This window comes from Panicum hallii, chromosome 5, assembly GCF_002211085.1.
Source record: "Panicum hallii strain FIL2 chromosome 5, PHallii_v3.1, whole genome shotgun sequence".
In the NCBI taxonomy this organism is placed as follows: Eukaryota; Viridiplantae; Streptophyta; class Magnoliopsida; order Poales; family Poaceae; genus Panicum; species Panicum hallii.
This window is the reverse complement of record NC_038046.1, coordinates 52,970,468-52,985,317: the sequence shown is the minus strand read 5'-3', so window position 1 is coordinate 52,985,317 and position 14,850 is coordinate 52,970,468. Positions and strand designations below refer to the sequence as shown.

At 44.8% G+C, this 14,850-nt stretch overlaps 1 protein-coding gene, 1 long non-coding RNA gene and 1 pseudogene across 2 annotated transcripts; 2 read left to right on the top strand and 1 right to left on the bottom strand.

Annotated features, from left to right (window-relative positions):
• Positions 1-240: 240 nt before the first annotated feature.
• Positions 241-1,101, top strand: LOC112894753 (histone-lysine N-methyltransferase, H3 lysine-79 specific-like). Its single transcript, XM_025962555.1, has one exon. The coding sequence runs from the start codon at positions 247-249 to the stop codon at positions 1,081-1,083; it is 837 nt and encodes a 278-aa protein (XP_025818340.1). The 5' UTR covers positions 241-246; the 3' UTR covers positions 1,084-1,101.
• A 1,432-nt stretch (positions 1,102-2,533) lies between these two features.
• LOC112892772 lies at positions 2,534-10,116 on the top strand (annotated as a pseudogene).
• Positions 10,117-10,655: 539 nt separating this feature from the next.
• LOC112892979 lies at positions 10,656-11,041 on the bottom strand. Its single transcript, XR_003228730.1, has 3 exons — positions 11,006-11,041; positions 10,798-10,859; positions 10,656-10,710 (listed from the first exon to the last, which is right to left on the bottom strand). It is a non-coding gene; the product is annotated as an uncharacterized LOC112892979 (long non-coding RNA).
• Positions 11,042-14,850: the final 3,809 nt, after the last annotated feature.

Genomic DNA, 14,850 nt, shown 5'->3' with positions numbered 1-14,850 from the left:
AATCCTCATGAGCGCGGTCAAATTAATTTGCAGCATGTTTCTGGAAGGATTTTGGGCATAATGCAAGTGTTAAGAGTTGGGCCCGCTGTATGGCTAACTACTTGGTTGGCCCGGCACACTTTTTAGCCCAGTTGCCAGTCTGGAAGAGAAAAGTCTCTCTCTCATCTCGTCCTCTCCCTCCAAAAACCCTAACCCCAACTCCACCCCCAAATCGCAGCTCAACTCTCTAGCCGGCGGCGGGGGGCGATGAGGGCGATCACAGGCGCCGTCGTCTCCTCCAAGCCCTGCTCCCTCCCCAAGGCCATCCGCATCCTCCACCACTTCTACGACTCCGCCGCCTCGAACCTCCCCTCCGCCGACTGCGCCACTTACCTCCGCACCGCCGCCGAAGCCACCAGGGAGCACGGGCTCTTCCGCCGCGGGCTCCGCGCTAATCAGCAGCAGGGTGCCGCCAATCTCGAGGCCTACGACTATGAGGGGGAGAGAAAGCACCAAGACCGGGAGAGGAAAGGGGACACGGCTGTTCTAGCTGGTGGTTCCCACCGCGATTCCGCTGAGGAGATGGAGCTAGACGCTGCCATTGGCGAGAAGAAGAGCAAGAAGAAGAAGAATAAAGAGGATCGCTGGCAGGTCAGAGCTGTTGCTGGCGTTGAATCGCACATTCCCTCTTCACCGGAAATTGGCAGGGAGAAGAGGAAGGAGAAAATTTTAATTAAGGAAATCATCGCCCATGTGAAGCAGGAGCCAGTGGACGAAGAATTATTGAGTGAGAAGAAGAGCAAGAAGAAAAAGGAGAAGGGTCGTGTAAAACTAGAAGAGGAAGCGAGGGATGTGAATGAAGTGGGCGGAAAAATTGTCAACGACGGTGGGTTAGAACAAAATGTTGCTGGTGGGGAGAAGAAAAGGAAGAAAAAGAAGCATGAAGAGGAAATTAGCTCCAAGGATGTGAAGCAGGAGGAGAAAATGGCCCGTGATGGTGATCTGGACAGTGAGAAGAAAAGGAAAAAGAAGAGGGGGAGAGTTGACAATGACGACCACATGCTGGAGCAAGTAGAGCATACAAAGAAGAAGCAATGGAAGTAATCCTGATATTAGTTATGAGAATCCTTACTGATTGGAGATGTGCAGGAATTTGGTACCTGGTGAGGTTGTTCTTGCTGTTGTATTTTAGGCCTCCATTTGATTAGTGAGGTTGGGCTCTTTTGGCAACTATGCTAGGCTCCACAGTTTTGTTATGTAACATCTGATTCATAAGCCATGGCCATGCAATTCTAGAAATGATATTACCATTTTTAATGTTACTTGAAACAATCTCAATTTAGTGTTACAATGTGTTATGAGAATTGGTATCTTAAGAAAACAGGATACGGGAATTCGGGATGAAATCTAACATTTTATGATAATGTGCACACTGAGACAGTTCTGTAGGTTTTTATTGACTGCTAATTTCAGATTTGAAGCTGGAAGAATTATGTTGCTTTGTTCGAACTAAATATGCTCTCTTTTCGATTGTCCATTTTATATTATGAATATAATTCCGAGAGTTTTAGTATGATCCTTTGGCAAACTATGATCCATTCTTCCCATGGCTATATATGGTTGCATCTGAGGTGCTCCGTCCCTAGAGGCTTGTCAGATCTGTGTCATAGTTTCATTCACACCATACAGAACATGCAGTTTTCTTGTGTGTGTTTTCCTTGGCAGCAGTCATGCTGACAGTTCTTGTGTCTTTCAAACGATTGATTTTTCCATGATGAACAGATGTTTAGGTTATAAAATAAATAAAATAATTTCAAATGTTAGTCAACTTTAGGCTTTGCTTATCTTTGTAATGGTGTTTGCTTGTTCTATTTGCAGTAGTGTATACCAGGATTGTTGCTTATGTTCTTAATTGTATTGGATCATGGATATTTTAGTGTTTCCAAATCTACTTTTGGCTTCTCATTGCTGAAACTTCCATTGACGATTTCACATTCGCTATTCTGCTTTTGTTAGATCTTATTTGTGTCAAAATGGAATGTCTGTGCAGCCTCCTCTTTGCCATTTCCGTCATCGGCAGAAACTATTGTGGCCTTATATAATACTATCCAGATTGAGGCATAGCTTTCTTCCTTTTGTTTTTTTTTATACTGGGCTTTCTTCCTTATTGAACATAGGCAGTCATTGCTCACTGTTATTGTTTTAACAGGAAATTACAATGTACAGAGTTTGACTGAACAGACTCCTTTTGCAGATAGTTAGGAGTTTTCTATTTGTATTTTTCTTTTCTTACTTGACAGGGTATACTCTATACTTTTACTATTGTTTTGAGATAATCACCGTGATTCAGCATACTTAAGTTTTTTTGCAGATGAAAATCAGGGATGAATAAGAATCATTGGCATGTCATTGAATACCTGTTGCGATATTAATGATCAGTTAAATGTTAGGTGGGGTTGTTGAAACTTATAAATCATTTCTTTCTGAAGGATTCTTTTGGAGTATGAAAATGGTTAGCTCCATCATGTGACAGCACAACTTCATGTCCTCTCCTAACCTGAGACCACAGCCAAAGAGCTCCTGCACTACAGCATACATAATTTGGTCAAGCACTCAGAACTCAGAGGTGTAATATGGTAACAACGGAGGACAAGGAAATGGAGAAGAGCAGGGTCCTCATCATTGGTGGCACGTGCCACATTGGCAAGCATATCGTTGCTGCAAGTCTCTGCCTCGGTCACCCAACCGCTGTCCTCATCAGGGAATTTGCACCATCTGACCAAGTTAAGGTCAAAGAGTTGGGTTGGGTTAATTCCGGTGCTTCTCTCATCAAGGTACCAATAATCATCAATTCATCATCATCTCCAGTGGGTTAGTATTAGATATGCTTTGTGCTCTTGTTTGCTGAAAGTTAGTGACTTCATCTTCTCGGACTGAACTGTCAAGTACTTGTTCTTTTTTTAAAAAAAATCTTAACTACTCTGAATAATCTAAGCTCCGATGTGGTGTGCACACAATATATCAATTTCAGTACTTTTCCAATTGCCAACTGGGAAATGGACATATAATCGGAAGAGCTCCGTCAATGGAATGAATGGATTCTAATAAACCAGATGCATCCTATGCATTATTAGGGAATTCAGAGTTGCCCAAGTCATTATGTATCAACTAGGATGTTTTGACATCATGTTCATTTTGAGAGTCATACAACTCATACCCATGTTTATGCTAGTGAGATCTGTTTGACCACGAGAGCCTGGTAAAGGCCATCAAGTGTGCAGATGCTGTCATCTCGCTAGTGGGGCCCTGTCAGATTGCCGAGCAAACAAGGATTATTGCTGCAATCAAGGAGGCAGGCAATGTCAAAGTCAGTTATAAACTTCTAATGGAGCTTCTTCCTTTATTTGTATTCTATTGATCTCTGCAAATCGCTGACTGTGTTGTACAGAGGTTTGTACCATCTGAGTTCGGCTCTGATGGGGACCGGCTCCACACCGATCCAGCGGCGTCACTTACGCTGTAAAAGCCAACCTACCTCCTGCGGTTGATTGAGGCGGAGGGGATACCGCACCTACGTCAGCTGCAACAGCTTCAGAGACCTACCCTCCAAGCATCGGTGATGCCACGGCCATCAGTGCTGGCCCTCCGGCCAGCAAGCTCACCATCGTAGGAGATGGCAATTCCAAAGGTAACTAAGAACCACTAAGGTATGGGTTAATATATCCTGTTTTCCAATACAATGAAGCAGCTATGTCCTTGCTGCCTGGATTGTTGATGCACACTTCCTGATGCAGCTGTGTTCGTGGTGGACGATGATATCGCCGACGATACACGGAGGGCGGTTGGTGATGAGAGGACCCTGAACAAGATACTGTACGTGAGGCCGGCCGCGAGCGTGGTGTCCCACAACGAGCTCATTTCAATGTGGGAGAAGAAGGCAGGCAGGACCTTGCAGAAGGTTCACCTTCCAGAGGAGGAAATTCTGAAGTGGATCAAAGGTGCTGACTGCGCATGTCATTTGAATTTTGATTCACGCATCTCATCTGTACACCTGCTGCCTGCCTGCCTTCTGCTATTTTTACAAAATATGAAAGCCCCGAAGAGCGGCGGCCGGTCAGGCCATCCACGTCGTCACAAAAATCTAGACCATCAATTTTGTGATTTACGGTGCCCGCCTGCCGAATTTTTTTAAAAAAGGGGTTTAAAAAATTTAAATTAGGAAAAGGGGTGCCAGTTTGGAAATATTTGAAAAATGGGTGCCTCCCGCCCGATCAACGGGCGGGAGGCGTGGGGCCAGAGACCTCCTGCCCATCCAACGGGTGGGAGGTCGAAAAATATTTCCTAGGCCCCTCCCGAGGGCCTCTTCGCAAATAAAATTTTTTTTATTCGCGAAGAGCCCCTTGAAGCGGCATCCCGCCCTCCGAACGGGCGGGAGGTTACCCGGAGGGGCATCCCGCCCTCCCAACGGGCGGGACGTCCCCTCCACTATTTAAGCCCCCACCCACCCCCAAATTCTCATATTATTCAGCAAAAATCCAGAAAAAAGGAAAGGGAGGAGAGGAAGAGAGGAGAAGAAGCGGCGAAGCCCTGTTCACACGTCGGTTTGGAGGTATATTCTCGTTCTAGTCGTATAATTACCAATTCTTTTTAGGAATATTTGTTAGGGTAGTTATATTTTGAATAGTTTTTCCAGTATTTTCAATAGATTTTAGAAATATTTGTTAGGTTAGTTCTATTTTAAATAGTTTTTAGATATATTTCTTAAGGTAGTTATATTTTGAATAGTTTTTAGTAATTTCAATAGTTTTAGATATATTTCTTAGGTTAGTTATATTTTGAATAGTTTTCAGTATTTTCAATAGATTTTAGAAATATTTGTTAGGGTAGTTCTATTTTAAATAGTTTTTAGTATTTTCAATAGTTTTTAGATATATTTCTTAGGGTAGTTATATTTTAAATAGTTTTTAGTATTTTCAATAGTTTTTAGCAATATTTCTTAGGGTAGTTATAATTTGAGGAGTTTTAGTATTTTCAATAGTTGTTAGAAATATTTCTTAGGGTAGTTATAATTTGAATAGTTTTAGTATTTTTAATAGTTTTTAGATATATTTCTTAGGGTAGTTATATTTTGAATAGTTTGTAGTATTTCAATAGTTTTTAGGAATATTTCTTAGGGTAGTTATATTTTGAATAGTTTTTAGTATTTTCAATAGTTTTTAGAAATATTTTTTAGGGTACTTATATTTTGAATAGTTTTTAGTATTTTTAATTGTTTGTAGGAATATGTAGTTATATTTTTCATGCAGATATGGCGCAGACACCGGATCTCCTTGACGCGAATACCGACGAACGGCACAGGTCGTACCTGGCAGCGGTGGAGGGGCAGCAGCTTCACGAGTTGCGCTCTCGTGTAGCAAAGGAGTTGTTGCACCTGGACGACCGCTGGCTTGACAGGTGATACTTTGTATTTTTTTTACGGAATGAATGTATAGCTTGTACGACAGTTGTAACCACAATGCAAAATATACAGGTTACGTGCGGTTGGTTTGCTGCCACTCGCACGTATGCTTCAGGCCGGCGACGGCCAAGACGGTGGCGCCAAGAAGCGGATGCAGGTGGACCGCTCTCTACTTGTGGCGTTGGCGGACAGGTGGCATCCGGAGACGCACACGTTCCACTTGCCGTGCGGAGAGATGGCCCCCATGTTGCAGGACGTGTCGTACCTGCTCGGGCTTCCCATTGCAGGTCAAGCTGTTGGCCCGGTTGCCGTGCCACCTACCTGGAGGGCAGAGCTTCAGGAGCGGTTTGCTCCAGTGAACCCACCACATTTTGTGGACGTACCTGACGCGCCCGGCCCCGCCAAGGGTTGGGTAATACAATATAGGGTACGTACAATTATTTTTAATTAATCTAATTGAATCATTTGTGACTACCTCTAAGCATTGAAGAAATATATTTCAGGCTCAGGATCTCCACCCTCTGGCTGGGCAGTACGAGGTGTCGTGCTGCCTAGAGGTATATCTGTTATGGTTGTTCGGCTGGACGCTTTTCTGCAACTCTAGTGGCAATTATGTGGACAAGGTTCTCATCCAGTACGCGCGCGCGATTAAGGATGCGGAGCCGGGCCGGGTACCTGGGTGGAGCTGGGGATCGGCAGTGCTTGCTGTTACGTACCGAGGCCTTTGCCAGGCCTGTTTCAAGACGGAGAGGACCGCCGTCATCACAGGCTGTCCACTTCTGCTGCAGCTATGGTCGTACGAGCGATTCGCCATAGCACGCCCTTAATCAGCGAGGAGCCTTATCCACCTGAGATGTATGGGATGTGGTATGAGGATAGCCCCACGATGGGTTCGCTTTGGACCGATCGACAGGTAAGTTCTTTAATTTACTGCTGTACGTTTCTGTATATGCAAAGTACCGACGCAGTTGAGTAATTTTGCAGATGAGTTGGGCACATCGGCAGGTCTGAAAAGCATACCCGCAGTTCGTGTCCAAATTTGATCGGATGCGGCCACAGGCACCACTGCGGCTGTCCAGACACGTGCGCCGCACGGGTTGTACTCCTCTGCACGCGTCACGAGGCGTACTTTGCAGGGCCTAGCTCGCCGGCGACCTACCAAAAACAGACACGGTGGCGCCCGACGTGGAAGATGACCGTGGACAGGTTGCTGTGGTTGAAGAATTGGGCTTGGAACTGCTCAGATGGGTTGCTGGGTTGCTGAATGTGCTGTGGGTGTGAGGAATCGATGGGGGACGGCTTGACAGCGACGAATTTGGCAGCAGAAGGGAACTCGGGTCGAGGAGGAACAGACTGGCGAGAGGAGGAAGATGACAGCGGGTTGACAGCTGCGGGGGTGGTTTCGGCTCATGGATGGCTCAAACGGATCCGTGGGTACCCAAGGGAGCTTATGGCGCAAGGAATTGGACGGAGGTGCTTCACCGGAGTCGAATTTCTCCGGCGAAGTGAGGCTCGGCTATGGGAGGGAAAAACAGCCAGAGGATGAGGACGACGACCCTTAGCGGCTTTTATATTTGAATCAAACCGACCTCTGTGAGCTCCACCTCATGCTTGAGGGCCTGTTTTTGTCCCTGGCTCGAGCCGAGGGTGGAAGCTTTGAATTTTGCCGACGGAGTTAGGCCATGTTTGGTTTCGATTATTTTGGACTTTGAAGGTTTGATTTTAGAAAATCTAAAAGTCGGATGACTTCCAGAATCGAGAATCGAGAATCCATAATCAGCTGGGAGTCTTGATTCTCGATTCTGGGAGTCATCCAATTTTTTTATTTTCTAAAATCGAGCCTTCAAAATTTAAAATAATCGGAACCAAACAGGACCTTAAGCGGCACGGCGGCGGCAAGTATAAGGACAAGCTGCCCTGTTCTCTGAATTTTCTGAATGACCTTGATTGCCCTATGAACCAGCAACTTGCAGCTCATTAATCTCCCAATTCCAAATGTCAACTTCAAAATTGTTCAACAGAAAAGTTGTAGAGGACACTTCCTTCTACAACTTTATTAGATGCACTTTGTTTGAGTCGTGCTCTAACTGGTTCAAAATCAGCCATGAACACGTAAGTTAAACTGAAATTCAGAGTTTCAGTTGCTGCTCAAACCTGTCACTCTTGAATCCAATTACCTCCAAATTTTATTACTGAACTTTGAAATCTATAAACAGAAAGTTGTAAAGCACTGAACTTTGAAATCTATAAACAGAAAAGTTGTAAAGAAATCTATAAACAGAGAAGTTGTAAAGGATACTTCCCTCTACATTTTTTTGTTGCATATACTTCCTTTGATTCTACCTAAATTATATTTAAAAATGCTTCTGATGCGTGGCTGCGGCTCGGATGCGCGGCGCGCGAAACGGGGCCACTGCAGGTGCGGCCTCGGCGGCCGGCGACCGTGGCTCCGATATGCGGCTGCGGCCTTGATGCGCGGCGCGCGCCCACACGCTGTCCGACGGCTGCGGCCCAGATGTGCTCCGGCTGGCGTCCGCAAGGCCCCCCCGGGCCGCTGGTCGCCGGCGTTCGCGCGCGGTTCGTCACCCACTACCTGGCATGCGCCTGGCAGCCTGTGCGCCTTTGCTACCAGCAACGCTAGCGTGCAGCAGCGTCTCCGCTTCATGTTGATGGCCGAGCGACAGCCGCGAAATCCTGCTCCACTTCACATCGTTCACACGCTGGCTGTCATGCTCGGCGTTATCTACTGTGCATTCTATTCTTTTACTTCAGCTTGCAACTAAATTCATTAGATGTAGATTTACGAAACGAGGGGTCATAGCTCTTCTAAACTACATGAGCTCAGCCTTGAAACTGAATTCATCAGGCCTAGATTAGATGTTCCTTTCATTTTTCCATTTCTTCTATCCTTTTGCTCTGCAGCGTTATGTTACAGTGTTTCTTTCCCTTTTACGATTTGTAGCATCATAGAATAAAAATCATATTTCCTTAAGGTGCCTTCTTCAGATATTAACGTCTAATATCTTAAAATTCATGCTACTTCACAGTTGAGAAAAAATATCACTGGCTCGCAGCCTCCCATAGCTAATTGGCCACCAAACGGTTGATAGTGAAAGCTAGACTGCAGGTACGCAGGTTCAGACCGTGAACCAGCAAATCTATTCCCTTCGCTCTACCTGAATTTATATAAACATAAATTAAAATACATTGCCAAATAGAATCAAAGGAAAACTTTACGCGCGCCACTAGCGCACTAGTACACATCAGCCTAGAGCCTTGTTAGGAACTTATGATGGATGCCTGTTCGTGCAGAGGCTGCTTTCCCTCTGAACATACCGCTGTCCCTCACGCCCTCCATCTTCGACAGGGGGCGACCAGGGCCTTGTTTAGATCGCAAGTTTTTATAAGTTGGAACTTTTTGCTACTGTAGCACTTTCGTTTGTATTTGACAAATTTTATCTAATTATGGACTAACTAGGCTTAAAAGATTCGTCTCGTGATGTACAATTAAACTGTGCAATTAGTTATTTTTTTACATACATTTACTGCTCCATGCATGTGTCCCAAAATTGATGTGATGGAGAGAGAGTATAAAAATTTGGAATTTGGAAGCATCTAAACGGGACCCAGGCCAACTTCAACATCGACCCGGCGGTCGGCTTGGAGACCACCCAGCCTTACCCCGACTTCGTCTACACTGCCGTTGATGAGTACCTCAGCCGCCTTTCCTTAGTCAGTTACGAGATCTGGTACATTCGACCCTCTAGTCTTCACGTATGGATGAATGTTGCAATACGTATGTTCTCTGCTACGCGCATCACTAGCAAGATTGAACTCTCGATGCAAGTGAAAGTCACTGTCGCACCGGCTGAACTGTGCTGGCAAGTGATGACTCACTGTCTTGTCGACAATTGTTTTTGAAAGCGTGAATAAACTATGGTATTGTCTGCCTTGAGTTAGAACCTTGTCTTCATCATTTGACCAGACGGAATGCCGTTATTGCTATGCTACTCGAGGCAATGTTGTGAGTTTGGAAGCGCGGGAATAAAAGCTAGCTCGATCCGCAAGGCCGCTGGATGCCTAGCTTCTCATCGTATCGGCGAATTCACCTGTTATTTGTCCGCCACATCTGTTGTTTGTCACACAAGCATGTGGAAAGAGAGTAGACATAACACGACCAAAGTGCTTCTGCTCGTGCAGTCAAATTCACCTTTTCAACTGAGTTGGAGTATGCATTGCCAACATGCAAGGCTTGAACCAGATTTAATGCATCACAACACTTGTATAGTAGTATCAGGCTATCTACTATTCAGATCGATGTACCATGCTTCTGTCAGATCTCCGGACAATTTGCCTGGGAGTAATGTTTCTCCCAGAGTTCCAAAAATCGACTACGAGTTGTTCTTGCCTAGGGTGTAAAAGGTAGATCCATCAACTGCCTCCTAGTCAAATTGATTCAGCCGAAGCAGCATCAGCGGGCAGACTCTTCCTTTAAGCCCTCCGAGGAACAAACGCAGATTGGAAACACCACAAAAATGTTAGCTACAACAGCAGAACTTCTTCAAGAGCATTTGTTAATGGAACAACAATCTTGTTCGAGACAAAAAATAGAACAGCAATCTGACAAAAAGATTTTGTTCAGTTCTAAGACATTTGATGTCTACAAATCTACAGGCTAAGAAAAGTAACTGCACATACCCAACCCTGTTGCTTCAACATATCTTGATTCAACGAAATGCTTCCCTGGGCTTTGTCACTACCGAATATTCCCTCTTGCAATTCCTGATGCAATTAAAAGGTGCAAAAAAGCAACACAGTAAATTGCTTGGACAGATGACTATGAGTCTAGGATGACATTGCTATCATGCAGTAAATTGCTTTGAGCTAGATGATCACTAAGAGTCTGGAGTATTATGGCTCATGATATACAAAACCCTAGGTCCATTTTATGATCAAGAACGTGATGCTGGAAAAAGAAAAGCAGCAACTTGAAGAAATAGGAACCAAAAATGTTGCAGAGCATTTGTCTTCAACTAATTTTCTTAGAGACTACAGTAGTCTACACTAATTTTCAAGAATTATGTGCTGTAATTTTTTTTGACCATTGGTATCCAGCATGCATAAAGGATTATGGGCAGAATTGCAAACGTTAAGTAGTTAAAGAAATTCAAACCTCCCATGATGCTAGCCACTTCATGTAAGGAGGAACTTGCTCATACTCCTCCCTTGATGCCCTTATCATTTCTTTCAAGGAATTACCTTCATGGAGTCAACTGCCAAAAAAACAGAATGAGTAAGATTTGAACCGTCTTTAAAACATCCAAAACATTTATGCTGACAACGTCGATCATTTCTTTTACTTTGGGGATCTATAAGTTCACCTTCCTTGATGATCATTTTGCCTTCATCAGCACTGGACACTCTAGGGCATTAAGTAAACAATTTAGGTCATTTTTAAGATAAGATTAAAACAAGTAAAGAAACATTAGAAGTAAACGAAGAATAGTAGGGAACCTGAAAGCAAATAGCTTTAGATACTAGATATATGAATGCAATTCTTTCAATTACCTTTCAGGATTCTTTTTAAGCTCCTCCAGCTTTTCACCATAATTCGTGACAGCAAAATTCCAACAAATTATCATTGTTCAAGCCAAAAAATAGCATCCAACAAGAGATACTAATCTTCACCTATTTCTAAACAGCGGACTGTTTCTACGGTACTTTGACTTTTGGTCCGTTGTTAGATGTCAATATGTGGGCCCATGTCACGCTGCCCGCACAACAGCTGCTTGGGTTCCTTTGACGAGAACTAGAAGGACAACTACGGGAAGGTTCAACGCGTCCGGCGACGCGAGGTTGTTGCCGTGGAGTTCGACACCCACCAGGACCCGTGGGACCCTAGCTGCCGGCACATCGGCATCAATGTGAACCGCGGCGACTACAAGGTCTTGCCTGACGGTAGCCTCGTCGACGCCGGCATGATGTCCGCGACTGTCGTCTACGACAACAGGACAAGGAGGCTAGACGTTGCCCGACTCTTACACCACCGCAGCGACCGTGGATTTGCCAAGATTGCTGCCGGAGCATGTTGCTACCGGCTTCTCAGCGGCGATCGGGAAAGCGTACGCCGTCAATCACACAGTGATCTCCTTCTCCTTCCTCTCAACGTTGCCAACCAAGAACGGCACCGCCTTGTCTGCTTTCTCCTCCTCCAATAAGACCACCATAGAGCTCGGCGCTGGCGTGGCCGCAGCTGTCGTGCTGGTGCTCCTACTTGCCGCCGCATGTTGGACCAAGTTCCACCCTGTCTTTACCAGTCCGAGTCTGATTCAGCCTCCATCATCCATCATCATCCGACACCCTGATTACCAAGTCCGTAGGTGAGCCTGCTGACTACGTTGTGCTCTTCGTTTTGGTGTCGTTGGTGCTGGCATCGCCTACCAGGCTACCTCCAGCTCCTCTACGTCACCAGCGTTCCCTACACCGTCGCTCTTCTTTTCCTATGTGGCTAGGTGTGGGCGTGTGGCGCTTGGTCTTAGCAAAGGGCCGCTCGACTTTCCTTTTTCATCCGCTTGTCTTCATCTATAGACGTAATCGAATGAGCGAGCTGAGCAGCACCCACGAATAGAATCCAATTGTGCTCTTCTCTTTTATTGCTTCCAAAATCAGCAATCAGGACTACTCAATTCAATCACGAATGAGATGTACCTAGAAGAAGAGGACCAAGCTGCTTAGGGAGGCGCAACAACTAGACCCTGTTTGATTTTCTAGGGATTAAAAATAAATCCCTAACCTAGGGATTAAAAATAACTCTCACCATGTTTGGTTCTAGGATTTAAATCATTAAATATGATAGTGTAAGTGTAAAGTCAGTTTTACCTCTATTTCCCTAAGGGTGGGCATTGGGTCTCATTAAATGAGAGGTACCCCATGATAAAAGCTCATATAAGCAATATTTTTGTGACTTATAGGCTTGTAGACCATAAGTCCCAATAAACCATCATATTTGGCATTTTAGGTATTTATTGGAACTTAATTTAAGTCCCAATCCATAAGCCACATCAAACCAAACATGGCCTTACGCCAACTCCAATGAAATTGAGAGCACTAGAGCGAAGACGCCACGGTAGGCATTCGGTTTTCCTAGGCATTCAGTTTTTCTAGACCCTGGTGCGAGATGTTGGTTGAAGACTATTGGAGATTTGTGAGCGACGGTGCCGGGTTACCTGGGAATAGAGAAGCAAGGAGGAAAGAAACACAATGGGGTGAATTAGTCGTGGCTCGCGAGATAGGCTAGCCAGGATTAAATGGACAGTGAGCTCGATGGGCCAGCATATGGCAGCCCAATATACCTTTCCATCTGTTTTTTATTTAATTTTATTTATGATTCATGTTCTGCAATTATGTCTACTTGCGTGTGCGCGCCATATTCAACCCTATTTCTTATCATTTCAGGATGCGTTCTATGGCGGATGGTTATAATTAAGGATATCTCTATATAGGAAGTCTGTTGTCAAAATAAAAAAAATATTAAGGATATAAGGAGTACATGGATAGGAAGGAAATATGAAGAACATATAGAGATACATGAAATATATAATGGAAAAGATAAAATAAACTTTGTGAGATTCAAAGTAAAATAACGTAGTAAGTATTTTATCGTAGCAACGTACGGGCATTTTGCTAGTAAATAGCGAAATGTGATTAACCAGCTGAGACAACCAAAATATTTCCCTGTACACCTTCAGAGGAAAGAGTGGCTAGACAAGCATCCGAAACCCGGCGCCGTGAGTAGGAGCGTTGGATCCGCGGATATGGGTATAGGAAGGAGGTGCGCATGGTGGTTACCAAGGTGGATGGGGCTGCGCTGTTGCGGGAGACGGCGGCATCGGCGAGCTCGCGGGAGGAGTCAGCGTGGTCGAGCACCAACGAGAGGGAGGCGCACAGGGACGAGACGGATCACTCCATCCCCGCTCTCATCGCGCCTGCGGCGGCGGCGAAGGGATGGGCTCGCCGGAGACGGGTTCGAATTTGGGGAACGGGATTTGCTTCGTTCAAAAATTTCGGCGAGGGGGCGTGGGCAAAATCACGGTTTCTGCATAAAATTGGGCTGGGTGCCTCTTATGGTTTCCGGGCTGAATGGTGCAGGCCTATTCCGGTTCTTAATCTGCGCACAAAACTATCGGCCTATTCTCTCCAAAAAAGAAAATATACAAACTATCGGCCTAGAAAGCACATCGACGTGGAAACTAGTGATGTGTATGCACGCAGAACGTGAATCGATGGATTTAGCGTGCACCTTTGTTAAATTAATTGTTAAAAGTAAAGTAGAAAATAAAAGTATTCCATATATAAATGCCCAAATCAAGGGGTAGTTGTCAGATTGTCCCTGCCTCGCTAAGTGATAGACAAACCATTATCCCTTACTCGCTCACTAGTGATAGGCAACTCAAGCCGCCCACGGTTTCTAGAACTGGCGTATAGGTAAATTTTGAGCATGTTTGCATATATGTTTACCTAGTTTAACTGCAGTACATGTTTGATTCTGTGTGACGATAAATACATGTTAAAAATCGTCTAACAGATAGATACAACAATTATTTATATTCACAACAACCAACAACACATATATACAGTAAACCACATCGGACTAGAACACTTCGCACATTTTCTTTATATCTAATATTGATCGAGCGAAGAACACGACACTCTAGAATGATTGCTTACAGCATCATTATAAATCGTAACTGCCTTATTCCAGATGGATACCACCAACCCCTGTAAGGTCAACATGAAACTTACGCCAGCCTATCAACTTTTGCATCACAAAAGCCTTGCAGCCCCAGAACACATGTTGAAACACGCGCATATTTTGACAAGTGGCCGACCATTGGCCATGCAGTACAGCTCTACATTCATGCAAATCAATGGTTGGAGGCAGTATACATAGGCAGCACATATACCACTGGAATCGCAAACCGAGGCAGAAAAACCGAGGACGATCACAATAGTCATGCTGCCAGAGAGCTTCGAGATGCATGCCGGGGTACTTGTCACCAGCAACCACAGCGCGGTGCAAAAGTGACTGTGTGGTACGCGAGGACAAGCGACGCGCAGATGGAAAGAACAAAACTCCAATGGCCAGTAGAAACGGACATCACCAGAAAAGCAGGGAGCGGGCGCGAGGTTTGTGCTAGATGTGGCTTGCTCACACAAGTATCCTGCCTATTTAAGCCGTTGCGGTATCCGACTAATTGTACCGCAATAACTTGGCCTGCATCCATCTTGAGGCTCACTCAGAGAGATTGAGAAGACTGGCAGATCAAGAAGTGTCTAGACATGTATGGCTCACTACTCTTTTTTAATACTCTATATATTTATTTTTGCTTAGTATAGTCCTTAGCCTAACTTGT

Bases quoted from the DNA above. Each gene is read 5' to 3' on its own strand.
- LOC112894753 (XM_025962555.1), top strand. From the start codon at position 247: ATGAGGGCGATCACAGGCGCCGTCGTCTCCTCCAAGCCCTGCTCCCTC.